This window comes from Papio anubis, chromosome 3 (genome assembly GCF_008728515.1).
Source record: "Papio anubis isolate 15944 chromosome 3, Panubis1.0, whole genome shotgun sequence".
Lineage (NCBI taxonomy): Eukaryota > Metazoa > Chordata > Mammalia > Primates > Cercopithecidae > Papio > Papio anubis.
The window spans coordinates 146,622,691-146,638,341 of NC_044978.1; the positions used below are offsets into that span (position 1 = coordinate 146,622,691).

Sequence of the window (15,651 nt, forward strand, 5' to 3'; positions counted from 1 at the left end):
AATTTCATTTCATATTTTATAAACATTGCTTTAGTATGGACAAAAACTTAACGTATTTCTGTTCTTTTTTTGCCATTCCAAATCATGACAAATTACACAGCTAACATTTAGCCTAAGTTTTTTTCTCTTATTACAGAATATTTAAAGGTTAGATCACATGATCCAGAAGAAGCTATTCGTCATGATGTCATTGTTACTATAATAACAGCTGCCAAGAGGGACCTGGCCCTAGTAAATGATCAGCTGCTTGGCTTTGTAAGGGAAAGAACACTGGATAAACGGGTAAAATCTGAGGCATTTTATTCTTCTGTAATTTACTGTTTAAATTGCTGAATACAATTGGGTACCATTTTCTGTTACATTTAATGTCTTTCTGTGTGAAAATCAAATTAATAACAATGATAAAGAGCTCCTAATTTGTATGTTTCCTGCATATCTTTTAATTATCCTTATGAGTAAATACATGAGATTCTATACTTTTTGAGATCTTAAGCATGGGTTTCTTTTCTAGCATACCTTTATAAGAGAACCACTAAGTTAATCAAAATTTTACCTTTTTATTTACATGATGAGTTTCGAAAGAATAACAATTGATCATATATTCTTATAGTTAACGTTTTCACATATGACTTTCTTGTATAACTTAGCTGTGTCTGTCATTCATTGAACTAAAGAATATCACTTCCTAAGAAAGTGACGTTTACATATTGATGTACCAAGCTAAGGACGATAGTGATGGTTACATGTTTAGTTATTTTTCCTGTGATTTTCTCCATTTGATGCAGTTGAAAATATGGATTGCTGGGCGCGGTGGCTCACGCCTGTAATCCCAGCACTTTGGGAGGCCAAAGCGGGTGGATCATGAGGTCAGGAGATCGAGACCATCCTGGCTAACACGGTGAAATCCCGTCTCTACTAAAAATACAAAAAATTAGCCAGGCGTGGTGGCGGGCGCCTGTAGTCCCAGCTGAGGCAGGAGAATGAGGCAGGAGAATGGTGTGAACCCGGGAGGCGGAGCTTGCGGTGAGCCGAGATTGAGGCACTGCACTCCAGCCTGTGCAACAGAACGAGTCTCCATCTCAAAAAAAAAAAAAAAGAAAACATGGATTGATAAGGAAAAGGATAAGTAGTGCTAAGAATACAACTAACGAATAGGGTCATGTGTAAACAAGAGACATACCTGTAAGGCAGGCTGATTAGGCCTAACATTTCTAACATGTTTCATGATTGCCTTGCAACATACTATTATTTTATTTGAGGTGTAGTTAAAAATTACTTTCCTCTGCAAATGACTATTATAGTTTCAGGGTAGAAAAATAATTGGTTTTGGTTTTAAAATATAGAAAGAGGTATTATTTAAGTTTTTACTTTTAAAATTGTCATAGGAGCCAGATGTTTAAAAAAAGGTGGATACTTTTTAACTTGTTCAACAGTGTTAGTAATTCTAACTTTGAAGATTTTTTTTCCCTTGGCTTTAATTTAAATGAAATTACTCTCCCCCTAGTGGTTATTTGACATTCCTCCCTTCCCCCTTTTAAAAAAGTTTCACTACTATTACAGTTTTTTCATAGTTTCAGAAAGTTGAATAAATGAATCTTCCTAACTGAAACTGTACGATGTGGTAACAGTAACACCTACTGGATATTTTCTGACCCAGATTTTGGTTTAATAAGTTAGATGACCTTTATAGCCTTTCTGGGGAAAAAAAAATTATTTTGTCTCTAGAAATTTGGGAACAGGATTTCATCTTAAGATTTTATTGCTCGTGTTTTTTTTTTCATTTCGTGTAAGAAATGTCAAAATGCTTTTGCTAATCTGTTATATAGGGACAAAATTTTATTCCATCTAATAAGTGGCCTAAAAAATGAGAAAATGATACAAAACATTTATAAGAAAGTATTGACTTAAATACACCAAAGATAACATACTCCCACCCACCTCTCTTTTTTAGAGGTGACGTGTTGCTATGTTACCCAGGCTGAACTTGAACTCTTGGATTCAAGTGATCCTCTTGCTTCATTCTCCTGAATAGCTGGTACTGCAGACACCCACCACCACACTCAGCTGCTTCTGCTGCTGCTTCTGCTTCCTCTTCCTTTTCCTCCTCCTCCTCTTCTTCCTCTTCCTCATCTTCCTCATCCTCCTCCTTTTCCTCCTCCTACTCTTCCTCCTCCTCTTCTTCTTTTAATACACAGATACATTTTTTTACTACTATTTTTCTTACATCTTATGATGATCCTCATTCTGAGTTTTTATGGTCTCCTTTCCTGTCTCTTCTTTCACAGCCTTTCTTTCCTACCCTATTAAACCTTCCCAACCTCTAAAAGTCCCAAAGAGTCTTCTGCTAACTAGCTAAATCGTTTGCCTTTTAGGCTTGCAAGGTAAGGGCGTTCACTTACGGTGATCACTAAGGTCCTTTTTTTTTTTGAGACGGTCTCACTTTGTTGCCCTGGCTTGAGTGCAGTAGTGTAATCTCAGCTCACCGCACCCTCCTCTTCCCAGGCTCAAGTGATCCTCCCACCTCAGTCTCCCAAGGAGCTGGCACTACAGGTGTGCACCACTACTCTTGGCTAATTTTTGTATTTTTTGTAGAGACGGGGTTTCACCATGTTGCCCAAGCTGGTCTCGAACTTCTGGGCTCAAGGGATCTGTACCTGTTTCTACCTCCACCTCCCAAAGTGTTGGGATTACAGGCGTTAGCCTGTTCTCTCTTTTGGGAACTCTTTAATTTGATGTTGAAATTCTTGGACTGATAGTTTGATTTTCTTATCTTTGTTGTTTTACTTCATCTCCATTTTTAATTTCCAAAAGCACCTCTCATTATCTAATTTTTCCTTTTTTTTTTCTTTTCTTTTTATTTTTTAAATCATTTTCCTCAGGTTGAATTATTAATTTTTCTAACTTCCTTTCTCCCTGCCTCTTTTCCTTTTTTTTTTTTTTTTTTTTTTTTTTTTGAGACGGAGTCTCGCTCTGCCGCCCAGACTGGAGTGCAGTGGCCAGATCTCGGCTCACTGCAAGCTCCGCCTCCCGGGTTTACGCCATTCTCCTGCCTCAGCCTCCCGAGTAGCGGGGACTACAGGCGCCCGCCACCTCGCCCGGCTAGTTTTTTGTATTTTTTAGTAGAGACGGGGTTTCACCGTGTCAGCCAGGATGGTCTCGATCTCCTGACCTCGTGATCCGCCCGTCTCGGCCTCCCAAAGTGCTGGGATTACAGGCTTGAGCCACCGCGCCCGGCCTTTTCCTTTTTTTCTTTCCTCCTTTCCTTCCTTTTCTTCTTCCTTGCTTTCTTCCCTCCTTTTCTCCCTGCCTCTCTCCCTACTTTCCTTCCTTTCTTCCTCAGAGGAATTGAGTCTTATTTTATGGTGTAAAATCTTACCTCCCTGAGAATATTTGAAAGTGTCTTCTACTGCCTGTATTATCTCTGTTTCTGCTGAGTCCTGTTTTCCTCTTCTGGCCTGTTTGTTTTAGTCCCTCTCGTTTACTGTTGAAAGCGTTCCTCAAAGGTCTGATGATCCTTGAATATTTGGTCAGTTTTTTGTTTTTTGTTTTTTTGTTGAGACAGAGTCTCACTGTGTCGCCCACGCTTGAGTGCAGTGGTGTAATATTGGCTCACTGCAACCTCTTCCTCTCAGGCTGAAGTGATTTTCCTGCCTCAGCCTCCCAAGTAGCTGGAATTACAGGTGTGTGCCACCATGCCCAGCTAATTTTAGTGTTTTTGGGAGAGACTGGGTTTCACCATGTTGACCAGGCTGGTCGTGAACTCCTGACCTCAGGTGATCCGCCCGCCTCAGCCTCCCAAAGTGCTAGGATTACAGGTGTGAGCCACCATGCCCACCCTTGGTCAGATTTTTAACTGAATCCCTGCACAGCTGATTGGAAGCTCTGTGTGAGTGGGCAGGTTTTGTCAGCTTGTGAGCGTATTTTTAGAGTGACTGGGTAGTCAGCCAACTCAACTCCTAGATTCACTACAATTTTAGATTTACTAGGATTTTAGATTCACTGGGTAGTCAGTTCCCCAAGTCCTGAGCTCAAGCGATCCACCTGCCTTGGCCTTCCACAGTGCTGGGATTACAGGCATGAGCCACCGTGCCTGGCCCAGATTTCTTGATAGTGAACTTTGTTCTTATCCGAAGTTAACATCTAAAGGGATGTAACTGGCAATTAAAACATTCCAGATAATAGGGGTTTTGTTTGCAAGGAAAATTATAATCACCTCTAAAACTTGGTGAATTTTCTTTCAATAGAATCAAATGAAATCTCCCGTAAGATTATTACTGGTTTTCAAGGGAAATAAAAAATCACTAGCCTGTAGTTCTAGCTACTCGGGATGCTAAGGCACGGGGATTATTTAGCCCAGGAATTTGAGACAAACCTAGGCAACGTAACGAAACCCCATTTATTTAAAAAGAAAAAAGATCATTAGCAATATTTGCATTGGAAAATTTCTAAATAGGAACAGATTCAAAATTGTTTGTAAAGCCTTTTATGAAGAGAAATAATGTGCCAGTTTATAAAGGCACACATAAGATTGTACAACCTAATGAACCCAAGGCAATCTTTGGAAATTAGTATGGAGTTTTGTTATCTTTCTCATCTAATACATTTTATGCTTTTTAGTGGCGAGTAAGAAAAGAAGCTATGATGGGTCTGGCTCAGCTTTATAAGAAATACTGTCTTCATGGTGAAGCAGGAAAGGAAGCTGCAGAGAAAGTCAGCTGGATAAAGGACAAACTTTTGCATATTTATTATCAGAACAGCATTGATGACAAGTGAGTTTAATATGTTGGTAGAATGAGTATAAAACTACTTTTTACTTTAAAAATATCTAATATTTTAGTAATTTCTTATTTTTATGTATTTACTTCATAAATAAAATTAAGTTCATTCAACTTGATTAGTCATTTATTTCTAAGTTTGGAGATAACTTTTTACATATTTTTATATACTGTGTTTAAACAAGACTCTCTCCGTGATTATAAGGTAGCCTTTTAATAGTGAAATAGGCATGGACTTTGGAGTTAGAGACCAAATGTTCACTCTGCCCTTTATTAGATGTGTATTCTTACAGAGGTTCATTAACTTCTTGTGCACTTCAATTTTATATAAAAAGGAAAAATAATAATGCCTTTCCTATAGGATTATCATGTAGATTAAATAAAATAAAGAATGTAAAGCATCCTAGCCCAATGTGTGGCAAGAGAGTACTATTCAATTAACTACTAGTTACTTTCCTTTTTACACCACTACCAATAGAGGAATTACTAAGTTGTTTTCATTTTCTGAATATTACTTGTAATTCTGTATTGGATCATACAGATGATACTTGGTTTGTGCAGCATAGTGTCTTTTGTTTTGTTTAATTAAGCTAACTTCTTTGGCATCACTGGATATATATTTCATTTGTTAATTAAGAGACCTTGTATATTTTTAATCCAGTGATGTTAAATAATAAAAGCAAGAAGATACAAGCAATATGCACTAGCAAGAAGGATATTCCAGTATTGGTAAGGAATTTAGATTATGGAGAGAAGAATGATCAGATATACACAGGAAAAACTACATTTTCTGGAAGTAATATGAAGCAGGGGGGACCCTGTTTTTAACTATGTGACAACATGGGAAATGGGCTGAACTGTAATCAGAGGAAATTAAGGAGTTTCTTGAGAATTAGCTCTACTGTGGATCATAGCTTTATATGTTACATTAATGAATTTGCTGTTGTTCTAGACTGCTGAAGAGTAGGTGGAACAGCCTAGCACCCTGTATTTAGGAATAACATTTAAACCTTCTAGAACAAATGTTTCGTACTGACAAATTATAAAGCCACGGATAGTAGCCATGTCTCTGAAGTTAAACTGTACTGAATGTTTTCCAAGGAAGGAAGTCATTATAAACTGATACCTTTCATTGTATGTGCACACAGAGCTATTATCTTGATATGGTATCTTGGCACAAGATGGTTAAAACTTAAAATGTTGGCAGGGTGCGGTGCCTCATGCCCGTAATCCCAGCACTTTGGGACGCTAAGGCAGGTGGATTGCCTGAGCTCAGGAGTTCCAGATTAGCCTTAGCAACATAGGGACACCTTGTCTCTACAAAAAATGTAAAAATTAGCCGGGCATGGTGGCACACGCCTGTAGTCCTAGCTACTGGAGAGGCTGAGGTGGGAGAATTGCTTGAACCTGCGAGGCAGAGGTTGCAGTGAGCCAAGGTTGCGCCACTGTACTGCAGCCTGGGTGACACGGCAAGAACCCTGTCTCAAAAAAAAAAATTGCTTCTTAAAAATAGAATAATTGTGTCACTTAGGTTTTTGTTGTTGTTATTTCCTAGACTGTTGGTAGAGAAAATCTTTGCTCAGTATCTTGTCCCCCACAACCTGGAAACAGAAGAGAGAATGAAATGCTTATATTACTTATATGCTAGTTTGGATCCAAATGCTGTAAAGTAAGTTACTTTTCAAATAACTGCTGTATTTCCTAAGGATTTCATAAAACTACTTCATCTTATCTAATTAATTGTTACTGATTGGGTTGTTGCTGCTTCTATAGTTGAATCAAGAACCTCAGGTAAATATTTATCAACAAAATATTATGATTTATGTTCAGGTCAGTTAACACCAAAAGTATTCTTATTCGTATATGTGAAGGCGTGTTTGGCAGCTGGGTCAGTAGTAGGATGGTTTCAGGTGTTCAAATAAATGACCATGTCAAAATACCTGTGACTAGTGTCTGAAACTGCTGGTGCTTTATCCTTCCAGACTAAATATTAAGCCTAATAACTGAATACTGATTCTTTGTTGGGTGAACATATTCAGATCTTCTCTGTGTAGGATGGCCATATGATTGATGGTCCAGCTGGATTATTTTCAGAGTGAAAGGGATCACTATTGGTATTTTTGCTCAGATAACCAGCATAATCAAACTGTCCCAGGCCAACCAGGATGTGTGGTCATTTCACTTCAATATATACATATATTATGTTGTACATCATATTATATGTAATTTTTGTCAAAAATACACAAAGTAAATGAGTGATGTCATTAAGAATTCTGATCTCAAGATGGAAGGGTCTTTTCAGCCTAGAAGTTTGACTGTCCTGGGCAATGTAGTGAGACTCTGTCTTAAAAAAGAGAGAATTCTGAGTTAGGAATTTGACTGTTTGCCCTTGTGGCTTCTTCAGGTGTTCCTGCATTATTAGATTAAGACTGCATTTTTAGGCCAGGTGTGTTGGCTTACCCCTGTAGTCCCAGCACTTTGGGAGGCTGAGGCAGGCAGATCATTTGAGGTCAAGAGTTCGAGACCAGCCTGGCCAACATGGTGAAACCCCATCTCTACTAAAAATACAAAAAAGTTAGCTGGCGTGGTGGTACACACCTGTAATCCCAGCTACTAGGGAGGCTGAGGCAGCAGAATTGCTTGAACCCAGGAGGCAGATGTTGCAGTGAGCCGAGATCATCCCATTGTACTCCAGCCTAGGCGACAGAGTGAGACTTGTCTCAAAAATAAAAATAAAAAAGACTGCCATTTTGGCAGAAGTTCTATTAAGATAGTGTTGTATCGTGGTTACTAATGCCTTTCCTTGCTCAAGGTTTCGATGTTTGTTTACATTTCAAAATATCTGACAAAGAGTGCTTAGAGATTAGTGATTTCTCAGAGCTCTGTCACCTGGGCACCTGGAAATACGGATGGTATTTCTGAGAGAAGAAAATCTGTGTTCCTGGAGAGAAAAAGTTTAGAATGAACACAATAATGCAAATTTGGCATATTGAATCTGCATCATTTTTGATATTTCATTTTTCAAAATAGTCTATAGTGCTTCATGTATACACCTTAGCTTGTATAATAAGGCCTTCATGATTTGATCTGTGTCTGTGGAATGCTCCAGCTTCCTTATGCTCCACACACATGCCCTGTGCTCCAAGCATATACATGGTTTTCAGTTTGTTGTATGTCCCTTACGCTTTGACATTTTCTTTCCTTGTACCAGAACTTTCTAGCTACCTGTATTTAGTACATCTTTCAATCTCTTTATTACCTATTAATCTTTCTAAACCCGTCAAATATTTTCTCTCATAAGAAGGCTTATATTTACCATTTGTACTAAATTGTTTTAAATCCTAATAAATATATTTCCCGGTGTTTAAACTTTTAGTTAGATGTGGAAGGTTGTAATGCTGAATAATTTCCAGTATTGTTATGTAATGCATTTTTTCATATTCATAACTTTACAGAGCTCTCAACGAAATGTGGAAGTGTCAGAACATGCTTCGGAGTCATGTACGCGAACTGTTGGATTTGCACAAGCAGCCTACAGTAGGTTCATGATTTGTTTAAATTCATAGTTTATTATGTCACTGTTCAGATTTTCTGTAGTTCTACATAATGAAGCAAGGAAAAAGTATCTCAGGTGTTTTATTTTCCAAATGTCAGTTAAATATAATTTCTGTAGTTGTCCAGGCTAAATTTCCATTTAAAATGAATATAACAAACTCTTATTTTCCAGTGTAAGCAAAGAAATGGTGGTTTCTAGTTTATATAAAGTTTTCAGACACTAAGAGTTTATATATAGTTAATCAGTTTTCAAATAATTAAAATTAAATTTCAAGATAAAATTACATTGGACATCATATTTCTTTTTCACTGCCTGATTCATGGTCTCTCAGTGTAGAGTGAATATTCAGATATCAATCCTATAAATATGCCAGTGGCAAACTAAAAGAAATAATGCCGTTAAATTTTTGCAAGGTGGGGAAAAAAACTTTACATTTTTAAGTGTATTTACTAGAATAGGTGTTCTTAACCAGGGGACCATATATACAGACCCCTCAAGGACACATGGATGCTGGAACAGGGGCGGGAAACTTTTTTTTTTTTTTCTCTTAAATACACAGGATCTTAGTCCGTTGCCCAGGCTGTCACATAGTGGCACAGTCACAGCTCACTGCAGCCTCCATGTCACTGGGCTGATCCTCCCACCTCAGCCTTCTGAGTAGCTGGGACTACAGGTGTGTTTCACCATACCCAGATAGGTTTTGTATGTTTTTTGTAGAAGTGAGTTTTCACCATGTTGCCCAGGTTGGTCTCAAAATCCTGGGCTCATGCAGTCCACTTGCCTAGGACTCCCAAATTGCTAGGATTACAGGTGTGAAACACTGCACCTAGCCTGGCAAACTTTGAAATATAAAGTAATGCTTTATGGGATAGAGGAAAGGGAAGTACATTTTAGAAAGGAGGTTTTCCTGAAGTTATTTAAGTCATGGGCCACAAAGTAGCTAACAGAACTCTATTCCAGAAAAAAGAGTTTCTCCTCTTTATATTTTTAATTTTTTGTGGCATGTAGTTTCATAGTAATTCTGATATGATAATTTTATATGTTGATTGCTTCATTGATCTTTTTCCAATCTTCTGGCAATGTAACTTTCATGTGAAAGTTGTATACTTGTGTTTTTTTTGGTACCTTCCTCCTAACATCTCCTTTCCTTCTATTTGTCTTAATAGTTGCTACTATGTAATTCTTTGTTGTTAATTTAGTGTATATATGTGGTAAAACCATTTTACATTGAGCAGACTGTGATGAACTTTTTTTTTTAACTTCATGAAAAATGTACAGTAATGAGTATTGATTTTTGTTACAGAAATTTCTTAACACATATGACTAGTTGTTCTTTTGTTTCTGTTTTAAATTTCAGTCAGAAGCTAACTGTTCTGCCATGTTTGGGAAACTGATGACCATAGCAAGTGAGTATGTTTATTTACTCACTAAACGTGTAATAAATGTCAATACAGACAAACAAATTATTTACCCAGTGGGACTACTGATTTAATGTAAAGTAAAAAAAAAAAAAAATCTTAATTTTATTTGTAAGAACTAGTTAGGCTGATTTTCTTTTAGTGGCCCCACAATATTTTTATGGCATATATTCTTTAGCTTAGTAGAATAGTTTTTTTTTTTTTCCTTCTTTAATATTGATTCTCTTTAATTTTATAGAGAATTTGCCTGACCCCGGGAAAGCACAAGATTTTGTGAAGAAATTTAACCAGGTTCTCGGCGATGATGAGAAACTTCGGTCTCAATTGGAGTTATTAATTAGCCCAACTTGTTCTTGCAAACAAGCAGATATTTGTGTGGTTAGTAAATCATACTTTACGCTTTTTCTCTAGCTTTACTTTCAGAAATATGTATGTCATTATAGCCTGTTTTACATACAGTGATTTGTATAAATTTAAGAATATCGTGAGCTCTGAATTACTTTGAAGTATATCTGTTGTCAAGTTAATTCTCTATTTACCATTCACTCTCCAGCCACATTCCAGGAAAATAACTAAAGAACTAAGCCAGGGAGATTGGTCTTAGGAATTTTACAAGATAACGTATTTTGTATTTAGTAGACATTCATTGAGTAGTTGATAAGTATTTTCTGAATACTTGCGTGCATGTGCATTTTCTTCTTTTATGTATTAGAATGGAAATAATCGTCAATAAATTAGTAGTAGTAACATTGCCATATATCTGATTTCATTTATAGATAAAGTAAATTCCTATCTAGACTTTTGTCTTCATTCTACTCTTGAACTCATTTCATATAAAACCAATATTCTTAAAGCTATCAGGAGGGAAAATTTATCCATTCATCTATTCAGCCTTTTTTTTCCCCCCCTAAGATAGTCTTGCTTTGTCACCCAGGCTGGAGTACAGTGGCACAGTCATAGTTCACTGCAGCCTTAAACTCCTGTGCTCATGTGATCCTGTACCCCAGCCTTCTGAATAGCTAGAACTATTGGCACACGCATCCACACACAGCTAAGTTTCTAAATTTTTTGTAGGCCGTGCACGTTGGCTCACACCTGTAATCCCAGCACTTTGGGAGGCTGAGGTGGGTGGATCACCTGAGGTTGGGAGTTCGAGACCAGCCTGGATAACATGGTGAAACCCTATCTCTACTAAAAATATAGAAATTTGCCAGTTGTGGTGGTACATGCCTGTAATCTGAGCTACTCATGAGGCTGAGACAGGAGAATCGCTTGAACTCGGGAGGTGGAGGTTGCAGTGAGCTGAGATCATGCCATTGCACACCAGCCTGGGTGACAGAATGAGACTGTCTCAAGAAAAGGAAAAAATACATGTTGCCCAGGGTGGTCTCAAACTCCTTCAAGTGATCTTCTCACCTCACTGCAACCTCCACCTCCTGGGTTCAGACGATTCTCGTGCCTCAGCCTTCCGAGTAGCTGAGATTACAGGCATGTGCCATCACATCTGGCTGATTTTTGTATTATTAGTAGAGATGGGTTTTCACCATGTTGGCCAGGCTGATCTTGAACTCCTGACCTCAGGTGATCCACCAACCTCAGCCTCCCAAAGTGCTGGGATTACAGGCATGAGCCACACACCCAGGCAAAAGATTCTTGATGTATCTAAAATCATATACTGCATAGCAACGTTTTGGCCAAAGATAAGACCACATATATTTTGGGAGTCCCATAAGATTATAACAGAGCTCGGATTGATGGGTGTAGCAAACCACTATGGCACATGTATACCTATGTAACAAACCTGCACATTCTGCACATGTATCCCATAACTTAAAGTTTAAAAAACAAACAAACAAAAAAAAGATTATAACAGAACTGAAGGATTCCTATTACCTAGTGACATCTTGGTGATCCTGACCTTGTGTAGGCCTAGGCTACTGTGTGTGGTTGTATCTTAGTTTTGCACCAAAAAAAGTTTTAAAACTTTTTTTTTTTTTTTTTTTTTTTTAAAACAGGGTTTTGCTCTGTCACCCAGACTGGAGTGCAGTGATGTAATAAGGCCCACTGCATCCTCAGCCTCCTGGGTTCATGTGATCCTCCCACTTCAGTCTTCTGAGTAGCTGGGACTATAGGCACATGCCACCATGCCCAACTAATTTTTTATTTTTTTTAGAGACAGGTTTCTCCATGTTGTCCAGGCTAGTCTGGAACTCCTGAGCTCAAGAAACCTACCTGCCTCAGCCCCACAAAGTATTGGGATTACAGGTGTCAGCCACCACATGCAGCCAAAAGAATTTTTAATAGAAGCTAGTAGGATAAGGATATAAGGAAAGAAAACATTTTGTGTACAGCTGTACAATGTGTGTTTTAAGCTAAGTGTTACTACAAAAGAGTCAAAAAGCTGAAAAAGAAAAAAAAGACCGATACATTGGCTCACACCTGTAATCCCAGCACTTTGGGAGGCCTAGGCAGGAGGATCACTTGAAGCCAGGAGTTTGAGACCAACCTGGGCAATATATCAAGACCCCAGCCTCTACAAAACATTAAAGAAAAATAGCTGCATGTGGTGGTGCACACCTGTAGTCCTGACTACTCCAGAGGCCGAGACGGGAGGGTCACTTGAGCCCAGGAGTTTAAGCCTACAGTGAGCTTAAATGGAATACATCGCTGCATTCCAGCCTGGGTGACAGAACAAGATCCTGTCTCCAAAAAGTTTTTTAAAAGTTAAAAAAAAGCCCGGCCAGGCGCAGTGGCTCACACCTGTAATCCCAGCACTTTGGGAGGCCAAGGTTGGTGGATCATGAGGTCAGGAGATCGAGACCATCTTGGCTAACACAGTGAGACCCTGTCTCTACTAAAAATACAAAAAAAAAAAAAAAAAAAAAAAATTAGCTGGGCATGGTAGTGGGTGCCTGTAGTCCCAGCTACTCTGGAGGCTGAGGCAGGAGAATCGCGTTAACTCAGGAGGTGGAGCTTGCGGTGAGCTGAGATAGTGACACTGCGCTCCAGCCTGGGCGACAGAGCAAGACTCCGTCTCCAAAAAAAAAAAGCCCTTGAGGTTTAGTAAAAATATTACAAAAAAGCTGGGATAATTCATCATTGAAGAAAGAAAACAAGTTTAAATAAATTTAGTGCTGCCTAAGTGTACAGTGTTTATAAAGTCTACAGTAGTGTACAGTAATGTCCTATTTCTTCATATTCACTCACCACTTACTCAGATCAACTTCCAGTACTGTAAGCTTCATTTATGATAAGTGCTCTTTATGTAGGTGTACTGTTTTTTATCTTTTATGTGGCATTTTTATTATATGGTTTATATTATGTTTTTATCTTTCATATTTTTACCCTATGTTTAGATAATATTTACACAAATACCACTGTGTTACAGTTCCCTATGGTATTTAGCATAGTAACATGCTGTACAATTTTGTAGTATAGAAGTAGTACACTATACTGTTTAGGTTTATGTGCATGTACTCTGATGCTCACATGATGGAATTGCCTTAACAACACATTTCTCAAAATCTGTCTCCACCGTTGAGTGATGGATAGTTCTTTGTGTTTGTGGGTGGGGGGAGGGTATATATTTCTCCGTATAAGGGCCCCGCCCTGCCCTATTGGATTTAAATAAATAATCCTTCTTACAATATTACGCATAAACGTCAAGTACTATGCTTGGGACCAGGCTTATAGAGACAAGTAAGAGAAACCTAATTTCAATTACATAGGTCTAACTTTGTTCTAGAAAGGATTAGAGTTGGTAGTTTTAAAATAACTTATAAAGGATACAGACTATATTAGATGTATATGCAAAGAGGTCTAGCTGCCTAGAACATGTATCTTTTTATTCAGCATAGAGATCTGAATACCATTACAAATACCAATAATTAGGAGGACATGGGGAGGAAAACCAATTTAGGGAAGAGAAAAGAGTGGGCTTGTCTCTCAGGGCTAGGAATGTGGTTGTGCCAAATTCCCAGACTGCCTCAACCTTTGCATTTGCACTTCTTTTTAAAATTCTATTTACTTTTTTATTTTTTTGAGATAGGGTCTTGCTCTGTCACCCAGGCTGGAGTGCAATGACACAGTCTCAGCTCGCTGTAACCTCTGCATCTAGGGCTCAAATGATCTTCCTGCCTCAGCCTCCCAAGTAGCTGGGACTACAGGCATGCACCATCATGCCTGACTAATTTTTGTATTTTTAGTAGAGACGAGATTTCACCATGTTGCCCAGGCTGGTCTTGAACTCCTGGACTCAAGTGATCCTACCCACCTTGGCCTCCCAACGTATTGGGATTATAGGCATGATCCACCGTGCCCAACAAGTTTTGTACTTCTGAGCTGAGTAACTTGCTGAAAACGCTTAAAAGTTTCATTGACTTCTTTGGCATTTAGAAGTCTAGTTTCAGAGTACTATCTATTATAATTAGATCAGACAATGAAATAACTTGAAAAGGCTGGGTGCGGTGGCTCCCTCTTGTAATCCCAACACTGTGAATGCAACAGCCACACAGCATAGCCAATCAGTGCTCTTGACATTAGGAGCCAGTGAGGTAGAAATGAATACTGCACTTGCAGTGGTAAGAGCATGGGTTCATGATACCTTCTTTTCTAGCTCATGTATTAGCATTGTGTGACTTGAGTATGTTATTTATATGCTCTCATATGTAAAGTGGGACTTAGAATACCCCTTAGACACATATGAAAACAACCTCTGTTAGAGTACCTCCATGAGTTTTTCCTTTCCTCCATGGGCTACTGAATATTATTTACACATTTCCTCTATTATCCCCATTCCTCTTCTGATGTAGAAGAATAAAGAAAAATATGCAAATATAAAATTTAGTTTCTCTCATTCTGTGTAACTTGCATTCCATCCTTGAGAGTTCCTTCTCTGTACCCTAATGTGTATTTATCACTACCTCCTTATTTTCATAAATTACAATCATATCTCACTTCTCAAGAGGTAGATATTACTTGGTAAGAGAGTTAGTAGGCATAGACATCTAATATTTTCTTCCCTCTTTGTCCAAGTTCCATTTCTGAAAAATCTTAGCAAAAATACTTTGAGCAAAGATTATCAACAGACATGTGTATTTGTGTGGGGGGTGGGGGATATAATGAATGAGAATGAGAGGTGGAATTGAAATGTGATGTATAGATTTACTTTCCCTTTAGAATTCAGGTGTTAAGTTTCTACACCTTGACCCTAGAGAAGGACCACATATTTGCCATAGCTTCAGTGGTGCATCCTAGTTTATGCTCCATTGCCCCCTCTGTGAGAATGGTCCCCAAATTTTAATATTTTCCAGAAAGCTTGTTTATTCAGCATTTAATGAAACAGTCCTCAGTTTGAATATCAGCTATACAGTTTACTACCAATATGACCTTTGGTAAGTTACTCAGTATTTTCAAGCCTCCTTATTCATTTTTTTCACCTATAAATATAATGTAAAATGAAATTTTGTATGTGGCCTAATGCAGGGCCCCCTTGCACTGCCTGCAGGGTTTCAATAAATGGTCATTCTTGTAAGTCTTACCCTTACAAAGAGTAGGGATCTTTAAAATAGGTATAATGTAGGATCATGAATCTCTCCATCTTTTAACCAAATCTCAACATGAGTGTTTTATGGACTACAGTTTTAAAAACTCTCCTCTACCTAATAACCTGCATATGCATTGTATCTTCAGAAGTCGAAATATCTTCTTCCTTGGTCAAGCACACACTGTTATAATTCACTGCATGATTTAATACATTTCATAATTCATGGTTTCTCACGGAGCTTGCAGAATAAGTGACAGAGACTGACAAATATTTCCATTGAATTGTGTGCTTTGGTAAAATAAAGGAGCATTACTCCTTCCAGGCAGGGGTGGAAATAGGTCCAGGAATGGCTTCTTC

General features: G+C 38.2%; 1 protein-coding gene across 7 annotated transcripts in view; it reads left to right on the forward strand.

The window, feature by feature from the left end:
• Positions 1-15,651, forward strand: part of PDS5A (PDS5 cohesin associated factor A) — a 168,338-nt gene that overhangs the window by 73,691 nt on the left and 78,996 nt on the right. For all 7 annotated transcript variants that reach the window (XR_002522017.2, XM_021938385.2, XM_021938383.2 and 4 more), the window contains exons 11-16: positions 137-282; positions 4,618-4,769; positions 6,331-6,444; positions 8,231-8,312; positions 9,689-9,737; positions 9,988-10,127. Coding sequence is in view for 6 of the 7 variants with exons in the window: in XM_021938385.2 (XP_021794077.1) it covers positions 137-282; positions 4,618-4,769; positions 6,331-6,444; positions 8,231-8,312; positions 9,689-9,737; positions 9,988-10,127 (683 nt within the window). In the remaining variant the exon portion in view is untranslated. The remainder of the gene's footprint in view (positions 1-136; positions 283-4,617; positions 4,770-6,330; positions 6,445-8,230; positions 8,313-9,688; positions 9,738-9,987; positions 10,128-15,651) is intronic.